Source organism: Cebus imitator, unplaced genomic scaffold (assembly GCF_001604975.1).
Source record: "Cebus imitator isolate Cc_AM_T3 unplaced genomic scaffold, Cebus_imitator-1.0 Scaffold42, whole genome shotgun sequence".
Classification (NCBI taxonomy): Eukaryota; Metazoa; Chordata; class Mammalia; order Primates; family Cebidae; genus Cebus; species Cebus imitator.
Window position 1 is genome coordinate 17,181,957 of NW_016107357.1, and position 12,555 is coordinate 17,194,511.

Below are 12,555 nucleotides of genomic sequence, written 5' to 3' on the forward strand. Positions count from 1 at the left end.
ATGGGGTTTCACCATGTTGACCAGGATGGTCTCGATCTCTTGACCTCGTGATCCACCTGCCTCGGCCTCCCAAAGTGCTGGGATTACAGGCTTGAGCCACCGCGCCCGGCCAAGAACTTGATTTTCTAAAGGGACGGTTGAATTTGAGTAACTTGGCTAGAGGGCTACTCCCAAAGGACACGAGGCTAAACATTAATCCCTGAGTCAGATCAGGGATATCTAAATCCTATTTGAGGTGTTTGCCTCAGGGCTTATGCACTTGAAAGCGTGCTGTACTGAAGCCAGTGAACTGATCACGCTGATTTTATTCTGATGTTCAACTGTGATCTTTAAGTTATAAATCCCTGGCTGATGCATGGCATATCTCGTAAGACTGAAATAACTCCAAGTATTTTGGGCTTAAAGAACAAGTATATTAAAATTCTATCTCTACATACTACTATTATTTGTTTATTTTTCTAAAGAAGAAATAGATAATACTTTGGAGGCTTTGAAAAGTACTTTATAGTGACTTGTGGCGTCTCTGTGATTTTCTTGCCCTTTGAGCTCAGGTACCCTTGTGCATTGACTCTTCCAATTTTGCTGTGATTGAAGCTGGGTTAAAGTGCTGCCAAGGGAAGTGCATTGTCAACAGTATTAGTCTGAAGGAAGGAGAGGAGGACTTCTTGGAAAAGGCCAGGAAGATTAAAAAGTTTGGAGCTGCTGTAGTGGTCATGGCTTTTGATGAAGAAGGACAGGTGAGTGATTTCTTTTGGCCTAATCCATTGTGTTACCCAGGTTAGATAGCAGTGGGAGAAAATGCGAGTCTGAAACAGCTACATATATACATACATATATATCTATTTCTGTGTACATTCATGTACATATGCGTACATGTATCTGTATGCACTCATACATCATGTGTTACTTAACAGTGGAGATACGGTCTGAGAAATACATCATTAGGTGATTTTGTCATTGTGCCAACATCACAGAGTGTATTTACACCAACCTAGGTGGGATAACCTACACACGTAGGCTGGATGGCGTAGTGTATTGTTTCTGTGTTATAAACTGGTATAGCATGTTACTATACTCAGTACTGTAGGCAGCTGTAACACAGTGATACGTATTTGTGTATCTAAACATATGGAAACAGAAAGTTTACAGTAAAAATATGGTATTATAACCTTATCGAACCATTGCTGTGTATGTGATCCATCACTGCCTTAAGTGTCCTTATGTGGTCAATGACTGTGTATGAAAATCTGATGTATAGTAAAGTCTTTGAGTTCATGGAGAAAGGTTGAATTATTCAGTAAATGCTATTGGGATGACTGGGTATGCATTTGGAAAAAATAAAAATTAGATTCCCATTTCCAACCGTGTACTAAAATACAGTTAGCTGTTTGCAACATGAATAATAGCAGTAGGTGACTATCCCTAATATGCAAAGAGTTTATGTGAGTCAGAAAGCAAAACACCTCAGTCAACCCAGTGGGAAAATGGACAAAGGAAATGAATAAACAGTTTATATAAAAAGAGATAACAAATAGCCAATACACTTATGAGAAGATATTAAGTTTTGTAAGCATTAAAGAAATAAAAAATAAATAATGAGATTAGTTTTCTTTATCAAATAGAAGAAAAAATCAGAAGATTGATAAATGGCAGCTTTCATAATATCTCTGCCATAGAATCAGGGTGAGGCACATGGGAAACTTCAAATACAATGGTAGTTCAACTGTGTGATACATTCATTATTGTTATCTTTTATACTTCACATAACTTTTTATGAATATTTTGGTACCTATTTAAAACAACAAAAAAATCTATTTCTTATGCTTAAGCCCCTCCTGGGAATCTAGTAATAAGATTGAGTATATAAGGATATGTGTTCACATTAATTGTAGCATTGTGCTAGCACAAAGCTGAGAACACACTTTTTTCTTTTTTTTTTTTTTTTTTGTGTAGTCTCCAAGTTCCCTTAACATTCTTTTTATTTTTTCCTTTTTTTCGTTTTTGAGACAGTTTCGCGCTTGTTGTCCAGGCTGGAGTGCAGTGGTGTGATCTTGGCTCACTGCAACTTCTGCCTTCTGGGTTCAAATGATTCTCCTGCCTCAGCCTCCTGAGTAGTTGGGACTACAGACGTGCGCCACCACACCTGGCTAATTTTTTGTCTTTTTAGTAGAGACTGGGCTTCACCACGTTGGTTAGGCTGGTCTCAAACTCCTGACCTCAGATGATCCACCTGCCTTGGCCTCCCAAAGTGCTGGGATTACAGGCATGAGCCATCACGCCCGGCCTTGAGAACACTCTAAATGTCCAATCCTAAGGGAGTGCTTAAACCTTGGTCCTTACTGCATAGAATACTGTGCAGAAGTTGAAAAGAATCAGGAGATAGAACCATGTCTTCAGTATATTGAAAAATGAAAAAAATGAGTGACATGATCCCAATTTTACTTAATATAAAAGTACTTACATTTATATATGTGTGTCTGTATAAGCAGAGAAAAGAATGGTTGTCAACTGAGGGGGTAGGGATGGTCTCAAATAGGGACATACTGACAATTAACAAGTAGTAGGATTATACGTACTTTTTCTTCCCTTTCTTTCTTTTCTATTTTTGAAATAAAAAATTTTAAATGTATTATTTTTTGTGTGAAAGATACATTTTCTTTCATTGTGAAAAAATTCAAATAATCCAGAATGCAAAAGAGAGATAATTTTGATCATTAACATATATTGAACCTTAATTCACACCAAGCAAGTACACAACACACTTAAATCAGTTCTTCCTCCCAGTGTATAAACTGTGGGCATGTGTTCTTGTTATTTTTGGATGTCATGTGAGGACGCTGAAGCACAGAGATGTTCCAGGACTTGCGGTTGCCACACAGCTAACAGTTTGCAGTGCTGGGAGTCAGGCCTAGGAGATCTGGTTTCTGTCATCAGGGCCTGTTTTAAATGGTCGAGTGAAAGGCTGTCAGGGAAAAGTTGGCCTGTTTAGAAGAGGTGGTCTCATAAGACCCCTCCGAGGAGGGAATATTTGAAAACCAGAGTGAAATGAGAGAGTAAGCTACATGGCCACGTGGAGAAAGAACAAAAAAGCTTTTAACAAATGGAAAGTTTTGTATCAACAAGATTATACCTGCCATTCTGCAACTCATTTCCCCCACTCAACGTCATGTTGGCATTTTCCCATTTTAGTGAATAGGGATTAAAACTCCATCTTTTATGGTTACATTGCATCTCAGTATGTTTTAATTACTATCTATTATTGAATGAAATTGTGTTTCTAATTTTTTAGTAGTATGAACAATTCAGTGACCAATTCATGCAGCTATTTCCCCTTGTAGAATGATTTTTCTTAGAGTCAATTCATTGAAGTGGGATTGCTGTGTCAAAGAGTGTGCACATTTACTATTTTGAGGCACATTGTTAAAACTATGCATCTGAAAAGTTGTATCTAGTTATCTTCCACTACATGTTTAGTGTGGTGGAACCTTTTGGTAATTCTGCAGATAGACAAATAGTTCTGTAAGGCTTCTTGTGAAAAACAAAAGTCCTCAGCCTTCTAGATCCTGAGGCAGCCACTTTCAGCTTTCTAAACTGATTCTTGTAGCATCTACCTCTTCATCTTGAAATTCCAGTTTTAGTTTTTATTTATTGACATCCTACAGTGATAAAAGATTTTTTAGCTTTTCACCATCCACTGCCCTGACTCTGTACAGCTTTACTTTTAACCTTCCCGATACAGTTCATTTGAGCTATAATTGTTTTCAGTGGTTACATTATTAAACAGTGTAAAAGCTGAGACATGCAATAGTATACTATGATTGCTTATCCTTTCTCACTATTTGTTTTCTACAAAGGTAACGCTTATCTTTCTGTTTGCTTCGTTTTCTATGTATTTTGCCTTTAGATTGTCCCCTAGTTGTATAAAACCTCCAATATCCCGTGTAGCCAAACTCATTAAGAGGACTGCCATTTTACTTTTTTGGAGAATTCTCCCTCCAGGTCTTCTGATGTGACCGGGAATGGCTGCTCAGTAGGCCAGCTGCACAACTGTCACTGCTAGCTGTCCCTTACCTTCCTCCTGGGGTTCCATTTTCCTTTCTCTTAGGTTTTTAGAACTCATAATTTCCTCATTCTTGGTTCCTCCCTTTTTTGGTCATTTGGTAGAGTGCATCCTCTGGTAGCTTCTTGTGAAAGAAAACATGGAAGTAAATATTTTTGAAACCTTACATGTCAGAACTTAATTGGCAGTTGTATGGGCATAGGAGTACAAACTTGAAGCTGTTCTGTGTTTTGAAAGTACTGCTCCATTGTCTTCTGGTTCCCACTGGTATTGGTAAGAAGTCCAGTGCTATTCTAACTCTTGATTATTTTTGTGAAACTTGTTTTCTGTTCTCTGGAGGCTTTGGTAATCTTTTGTCTCCACAGTGTTGGGAACTCTCAAGATGATGAGCCATCCATGATGCTGGCACCCAGTAGGCCTTTCCGTTGTGAAACTCACAGCTGCAGTGGTAGAAGTATCCCTGAATTACTTTGTTTTCTCTTTTGGTACTTACATGGTGGAGATGTTGGATGTGTTGGATAGGTTGCCTAATTTTCTTATATTTCCCTCCTATTTTCCAGCTCTGGTGTTTTGCTCTGCATTTGGTGAGATTTTCATATCTACATTTATCCTCCAAACCCTCTATTGAGTTCTTCTTTTTCCAGAAGCTCTTTTTTTGTTATCTGAATGTTCGTTTTAAAAATATATGTAGCAACTCGTTACTTTTTAATGAGGCAAATATCTTCAAATATATCCTGAGCACTTAGTACGTGCCAGGCCCTATTCTAATCTCTGAGGTGATAGCAGAGAATAAAACCTAGTCCCTGTTCTTGTACAATTTATATTCTTAGGGACAAAGGGAATAACAAATTAAAAAAAAAAAAAATATATATATATATATATATATATATATATATATATATATATATATATGTATGTAGATGTATATATGAATAATTGACCGGGTGCGCTGGCTCACGCCTGTAATCCCAGCACTTTGGGAGGCTGAGGTGTGTGGAATACCTGAGGTCAGGAGTTCGAGACTAGTCTGGCCAACATGGTGAAACCCCATCTCTACTAAAAATACAAAAATTAGCCAGGTGTGGTGACACACGCCGGTAATCCTAGGTACTCGGGAGGCTGAGGCATGAGAATCACTTGAACCCAGGGAACTGAGGTTGCAGTGAGGCGAGATCATGCCATTGCACTCTAGCCTAGGTGACACAGTGAGACTTTGTCTCAAAAAAAAAAAAAAAAATAGAGTAAACAAGTATGTGTGTACGTTGAATGGTGCTGAATACGGTGAAGGGAAATGAAGAGGACAAAGGGGATGGGGAATGAACCCCCCCTGTGTGTAGGTGGGTGAGTGTTATTTTATGTAGGAGAGTTTGGGAAGGCCTCGTGGATGATGTGACGTTTTAGCAGAAACCTAGGTGAGCGAGCTATGTGAAAATGTGGAACATGTAGGGGAAGAGTGTTCTGGGCAGAGGGAGTCTTGAGGTAGATACATACTTGTCATGTTTGAAAACCAACAGGGAAGCCAGAGTAGCTGGAGGAGAGGGGAGGGAGGAGATTGGGAAAACACGCAAGGTTAGAAAGGTAGCAGGTCACATCACATAGGGTCTTGTAGGCCATCCTTAACACTTCTGGTTAACGTTGTTACTCTGAGTGAGCGGGTGCACCACTGAAAAGTTTTGAACAGAGGAGCAAATATGATGTGACTTATGTTTTAAACGTCTCTGGTTCTTCGTGGAGAATGGTCTGTCAGATGAGATACGGTGATGGTTAGGGCCACAGTGAAAGCAAAAGAGGATGTTAAAAGTCATCTGTTTCTACATATATTTTTAATATAGAGCCAATAGGATTTGCATTCACATTGGGTATAGGTTGCCAAAGAAAGAGGAGTCAGGAATAATTTCAGAATTTGTTGGCTTGGGCAATTGAAAGGAAGGAGCTACCGAGGTAAGAAGGACTGTGAGAGAAGCAGGTTTGGGATGGGGTAAGGAGAAGTTTGGGTTTGGACATAGTATGTGGTGAGTACGTCGAGTGTGCTGTTGTGTAAATGAGTGGATTTCATGGGCAAAGTGTGGCTTGAAGATAGGATTCCTTTATTTGGGAATTATTTGTACATAGATGGTATTTATGTGAGACTAGCGAAGCTCACCAAAGGAATGACTGTAGAGAAGCCCTAGGTCTAAGTGAGTCTTGGAGCTGCAGCGTTTAGGGGGCTGGGGAGAAGAGAAGGATATGAGAAGGAGCAGCCTATATGGCAGGAGGGGAGCCGGAATAGAGGGTTCACTTGAAAGCCACGTGAAGAGCAAGCATCAAAGAAAAGGGCATGATCAGCTGTTTAAAGAGTTGTGGATAAATCAAGTGGGATGAGACTGAGAGTTTACCATTGGATTTAGAAATGGGGTCATTTATGATCTTGCTGTACTGTTTCCAAGGAGGTGAAAGCTTTATTGGAGTGGGTTCAAGAGAGAATAGGAGAAGAACAGAAGCAGCAGTATAGTCAACTTTTTAAAGTTCTGCCATAGAGGGGAGCAAAGAAATAGGGTGGAAACCAGGGATGGAATGAGGTTAAGAAAGGGTATGTGTGTGTGTGCTGTGTGTGTGTGTGTGTGCGTGTGTGTGTGTGTGTAGATGCTGTGAAAACATCTAAGCTGATGAGAATGATCTGGAAGAGAGAGAGAGAGGAATTGATGCAGGAGAGAAAGGAAGCATTTGTTAGAGCCATGACCTTGTGAGTTGAGAGAGATGGCAATCACTGTGTGAGTGGAGAGGTGGCTTTAGATCAGTAGCTGGGCAGTTTGCTCAAAGTGCAGAAGAGAAGACAGAGTAAAGAGTGTAGGTCTGCAGGCATGTTGCTTGATGTACTGGCAGGAGTCTATAATTGCTTCTGTTTTCTCCGTGAAGTTGGAAGCAAGGTCAACTCAGAGTGAGAATGGAATGATGTGCCTTAGGGATCTGTGGTGCTTAACCAGGAGTGCAAAGCAGATTCATTCTGACAGGGAAGGGCAGTCACTGCTGGAGCTTTTGAAAAAACATACACACGCCTGGACTTCAGCCCTTGAGTTTTGACTCATTTGGTCTGGGATGAGGCCTGGCTAAACATTTAAAGCCTTAGAGGTGATTCTCATGCATATTTTGATTGAAAACCACCAGCAGATGTTGTCTCATTTAGTCTTCAGAGTAACCACCTGAGGTGGCAGCCATCCCATTTTGTAGTGGACCGATGCCATATCTAGGATATAGTGGAACCAAGTTTTCACCCTTTGTCTTCCTCATTTGAAGACTGGTGTATGTTTCCAAATCCCATGTTTACTGTACTCCATGCTTTGTTTATTGGCACTGCTTAGTGCTTGATCTTGTCTAAGGATAGGTTTTCCCAATTTAGACTTGACTGTGACCACAAATTAAAGGCAAATATAGGGATAAAAGATTAACTTGCTAGTTATGAAAGATACACAAATTAGAGCAGCATTAAGGTAATGTTTTATCCCTACTAAGTCAGTAAAATTAAAGATGGTCAAGGTCTCTGTAGATACAGCAGTGATAAAACTGAAGCCTCATTTGTTGCAGAGTGTAGTATAAACTGGTGCAGCCCTTGTGAAAGGCAGAATAATACCTGTCAAGACACAAACAATTGTTTATATCCCTTGAACTCATAATCTTATTTGTGGAAAATTATTCCAACAAAGAATTCAACAGCATAAGGATACTATATATGCAAGGATTTTGCACTAACATTATGGAAAATATAACAAATCAAGTGCCCAACTGAAGATAAATAGATAACTTAGGTAATATAATTCTATTGGATTATTCTCCAGAATATTTAAATATTATGCAGATTATGGAGCAGCATGTATGCTCACCATCAAATAGTCATAAATATTGAAAATTATAAAAAGCAAAGCAAAGATCCTGTATACTTCCAAAGTTAAGAGGCTAGCAATACAGGTATTTTTACATAAAGGCATGTTTTCTGTTGATTGAGTTCTCATAATGCTGTTGGATGTAGCAGTCAGTTAAGAACCGGGATTTGCTTTGCCTGGATTGACACCACTGGTTATAGGGAAAAAACCAACTTTCTCAAATGGGAAACTACTGATGTGACTAAACAAGGCACACCAGCTTTGGTTCAGTATCTGGCTGCTGTGTTTGAGTCTTTGGTTAATGTCTGTGATCCACGTTGCAAAAAAACTGCAAGGTCAAGATCAGATATGACGGGGCACTGGGCCTGAGACTTCTGGATGGAAAGGCAGCAGGGAAGCATTTCTGTGTTTTCTGTTGTTGCTAATCGTTTTGACCAACTGTTATTTTTAACTCTATGTAACAAGATACAGGACACCTTTTTATTATTGAAATTTCTGTGGGACAAGTATACTGACTCTAGATTTAGCTCTCTTTTTCTAAATGAAATGAGTTTTAAATGTTTTTCATATAATACATGGGTTCACAAAAATAACTTTTTCGTATGACAATTTTTGATGATGTGAAGTTTCTTAGAAATACAATTATCACATAATAGCAGAATGGCCTATATTAGTTTTTGTTTGCACATGTGTAAACTATATAAAAGAATAATATATGCAACACATTTTTCTGTTTTTTTTTTTTTTTCATAGTTTAAAATGCCTTGAAAATAAATTTCTAATTATGGAGAACCATTGGATATTGATTCATATAATTAATTCTAACCTGGAAAATAACAAGGAATCGGTATCTTGCCAGTGTTTAGATTTGTTATTGAGGAACATGGAGTGTCTTTCCAATTACTCATTCAATGGAGTTTTGTAATTATCCCTAAGTAGGAAATCTCTAGATCATTCATATATGTTTTGTTTGTTGTTTTTGTTGTGATTGGCTTATTTTTTCTTGGGTAAATATTTTTCCTTTGGTAGTGATTTTTAGATTTTTCCCTTGGAAACTTCCCTTTCTTTAGTGTTTCCCTTCCTACTTGTCAGTGTCTCTCTTGAAAGGCACAAACATCCCTTTCCACCTATGTTTTTTGTTTTTGGTTTTTTAACTACAGCCCCAGGATGGGCCTCTGCTTCCTCCAGGGTTCTCTTGCCCATTTTCAACTAGTTCAGTTCGATTTTAAAATTTTAACCCACCTCTGAAGTTAGCCCTGTTCCATCTCTGCTCCTTGTCAGACTACATTAAAGAATCCAGGTGTCTTCAGCACATTGTCTTTCTCTTCCTCACAGTATCTGCCTTGATGACTAAATCAAAAATTGTTTTATTGCATTTCTCCCTGAGAGTCTGATATTTTAGCAAAATCTGAGCCATGAGTTTCTTAAATGAAGCCACCTTCTACTTACTGGTCACGGTCTAGGTTGTCAATGACTTAAGAGTAAACCTGGTTGTTAAAGCTACAAATGGCATTTATTCCTTCCTTCTTGCTGCTGAAAGTCTCACTGAGTTTTTCTTCTACTCCAATGGAAGAAGGTGCCACATCTCACTTGGCAGCGGTTCTCACCCTGGCTTTACATTAGCATCACTAAAGGGCTTTTAAAAAACACTTGCTGAGGCCTCATCTCCAGATTCTGATTTAACTGGTCTAGGGTGAGGTGTTACTATTATAAAAAACAAGCAAACAAAAATCCCTTCAGGTTATCGTAATGTACAACCAGGGTGGAAAGCCCTTCCTGATGTAGTAAAGCTCCCGATCTGTTTTACTGGATCTGTGAAATCCACAAGCATGATAGAGCCTTTATTAGTGTGTCTGTCCCACAGCCCTGGTGAGGAGTAAGACAGAAGCTTGATGAATCTAACATGATATGACCTGCTCCTGACAAAGGCCTGTTTACCAATGCTCTGTGCACTCTGAGAGTCATTTGTTTAATCGAGTGACAGAGGTTATCAGTTACTGTGACACAGATACTGTGCTAGACACCACGAGAACAATTTGACGAGGGCTTCATCCTTATGGAGGTTAGAGTCGATGACTCTGTTTTGGTTCTAGAAATGAATTCCTGTCCTGTGAGGATGCTCCTGCTTATTCCACAAGCAGGGCTGTCTTTGGTACGCAGCTGGGCCCCATACCCTACTCTCCCGTAGGTAACATACTATTCACCTCAACCTGCCCTACGTGGCCAGATAATATTCATGGCTCAGGAGAGAAATGACCAGGACCTTGACTTCTTCATCTACCAACCAGACTAGGTTACTAAGTAATACTAGTAGCACTGGTCACCCCTGTGCCTTCTCTCTTAGTGAGCTTAGCTGGGCCATGAACTTGGAGCCTAGAACTCTATTGGGCTGTCTGGTGAAGGGTGAACTTTTAAGGTTTAAGACTAAAGGCAGCTGCAGTTGACCTGTTTCTGACCACTTTTTCCTGACACACATCTCAGCCTCAACCTTAACCTTTTCGTTCTAACTGAAGGCAGAGGAAGTGAGCATTGAGAAAATTCCATTAAGGAAGATGAGAGCTTGCCACCTTCCCTAAAGCCTTGTTGCAGTGAGGCCACAAAGACCATTTCCTGTCTCGCTTTCCCTGGGTCCTTTTGTCTGCTAAGTCCTGGAGGCACTTCCCTCCCAAGCAGAGGTGAAACCTGACCCCACCAGCTGCAGGGAGCGATTAGGGACCAAAGAAAACAGTTGAAAAAGAATACCAAAGTAGTAAGCATCAAAAGACTAGATCTAAGAGTGAGTTCTTTTCATAATTTCCCTACTCCTCATTTCTGCTGTCCAGGGCTTCACTTGATGCACTTGAGCTATGTCAGTGTCCCCACCCCCTCATCTCCACAGAAGACCACACACAACACAGATTTCAGCAGGGTTGGCCATTTTTCAAGAACATTTTTCACATTCATTGAGAATTGGCCTTCAGAATTGTGACTTATTTATTCTCATCACTGTAGTGATAGCAAGTAATCATTTTTTAAGAATAGATTTGATTTTTCATGCAACCAGAAATCATTCAGGATTTAATTTGTTGAATACCCTGTGTTGAGGTTGTAAATTTGATCTGAAGACAGTTTTCCATGACAATGTTTAGAAATGCTTTGGGTAAAAGCAGCATTCATACATAATGTTGAGCACATACTTTGATAGCCCCTGCCCTGGGCCCTGGGGATACAGTAAGACTGGCATTCTAGCTAGGGGAGAGGAGTTTACAAATTAATGAGGAATAAAACAACCAAAAAATGCTAAAGACATTGCCAAAATCATACAGTTTCTGGAAAGAAAGACTCTGAAGAAGAATGGAGGAGGTGGGGAAGGGTGGAGGTGAGCTGGTTTTGAGAGTGTGTTTTAAGGTAGGCTCGGAAAAGGGGTACTTAGGCGGAAGCCTGAGTCATACGAAGCACAAAGCCATGTCATGGTATGTTCTGGGTAGTGGCAGCAGTAAATGAAAGTTGTTGAGGTAGTAACCAGCTTGGTGTGTTTCAGAAACACCAAAGGAGCAATGTAGGGGGTGCAGAGTAGAGGAGAGGGCAGATGGTAGGAGATGAGATTGGAGGTGTAGGCCGTGGTTCTGAGGGTGATGGGAAGCAGCTGGGGGATATGCCATGCTGGAGTCAGTGTTTTGCCTTTTAGGGACATTATTTTGAAGGGTAATATTATTTTGTCTTCTAGGGACATTATTTTGAAGGTAAAGACTAATTTGTATTTATGACTTAAGACACATGTTAACAAGCCAGTGTTATGATGGGTGGAGGTGAGGAATAAATCCATATCCTTGAATATACTTAGAGTGTTTTTGCAAGAAGATCTGAGAAAGCAATGGCAGTGTTTCGTGGGTGATAGGTTGTGACACTGCAGGCAGGTCAAGAGAGGAAGGGATATCTGTTAATCTCTTCTTTAGTAATATTTGATTTGTTACATGCATGTTTTTTTTTAGAAGCTTTTTCATAATATACCATATGTGTGTATGTGTATAAGATTTGATTTTTTGCAGAAAGAGTATAGCTGCTGTGTTTGTGAAAACACAAAGACATCTTTAAAGCAGTTTCTCCTCTGAGATAATTTGATAAGTGATGGTAAGCAGCGTGGCATTTAGATTTCTGTGAAACCCAAGCATTGACACTGTTTTCAGTGCGTGAAATATGCTCTATTTAATAGTTAACACTTTTTTTTTTTTAAATTTCAAAATATATCTTTTGCTCTTTTTCCCCAGGCAACAGAAACAGACACCAAAATCAGAATATGCACCCGGGCCTATCATCTGCTTGTGAAAAAACTGGGCTTTAATCCGAATGACATCATTTTTGACCCAAATATCCTAACCATTGGTACTGGGATGGAAGAACACAACTTGTATGCCATTAATTTTATCCAGGCAACAAAAGTCATTAAAGTAAGTGTAGGCATTTTCTCTCCCAAGTCATGGCTCACATTTATCCCATGGGTCTAATGAATGGTTAGAGCTGATGTATATATTTACTGGCTGGAATGTTAACATTCTTGTTCTTAGTTAGGAAAGTGTTTTTCTGAAATGTAGGGGACCTTATTTTTTTTTCTTTAGTAGAGTTTTAACTTGTGTAAAATAGACTAGAGAATATAACAGA

At 39.4% G+C, this 12,555-nt stretch overlaps 1 protein-coding gene across 4 annotated transcripts in view; it reads left to right on the forward strand.

Annotated features, from left to right (window-relative positions):
• The window catches only part of MTR (5-methyltetrahydrofolate-homocysteine methyltransferase), a 110,600-nt gene that overhangs the window by 46,159 nt on the left and 51,886 nt on the right, over nt 1-12,555 (forward strand). For all 4 annotated transcript variants that reach the window (XM_017526610.2, XM_017526611.2, XM_017526612.2 and 1 more), the window contains 2 exons: nt 552-737; nt 12,165-12,344. In XM_017526610.2, coding sequence (XP_017382099.1) covers nt 552-737; nt 12,165-12,344 — 366 coding nt within the window. The remainder of the gene's footprint in view (nt 1-551; nt 738-12,164; nt 12,345-12,555) is intronic.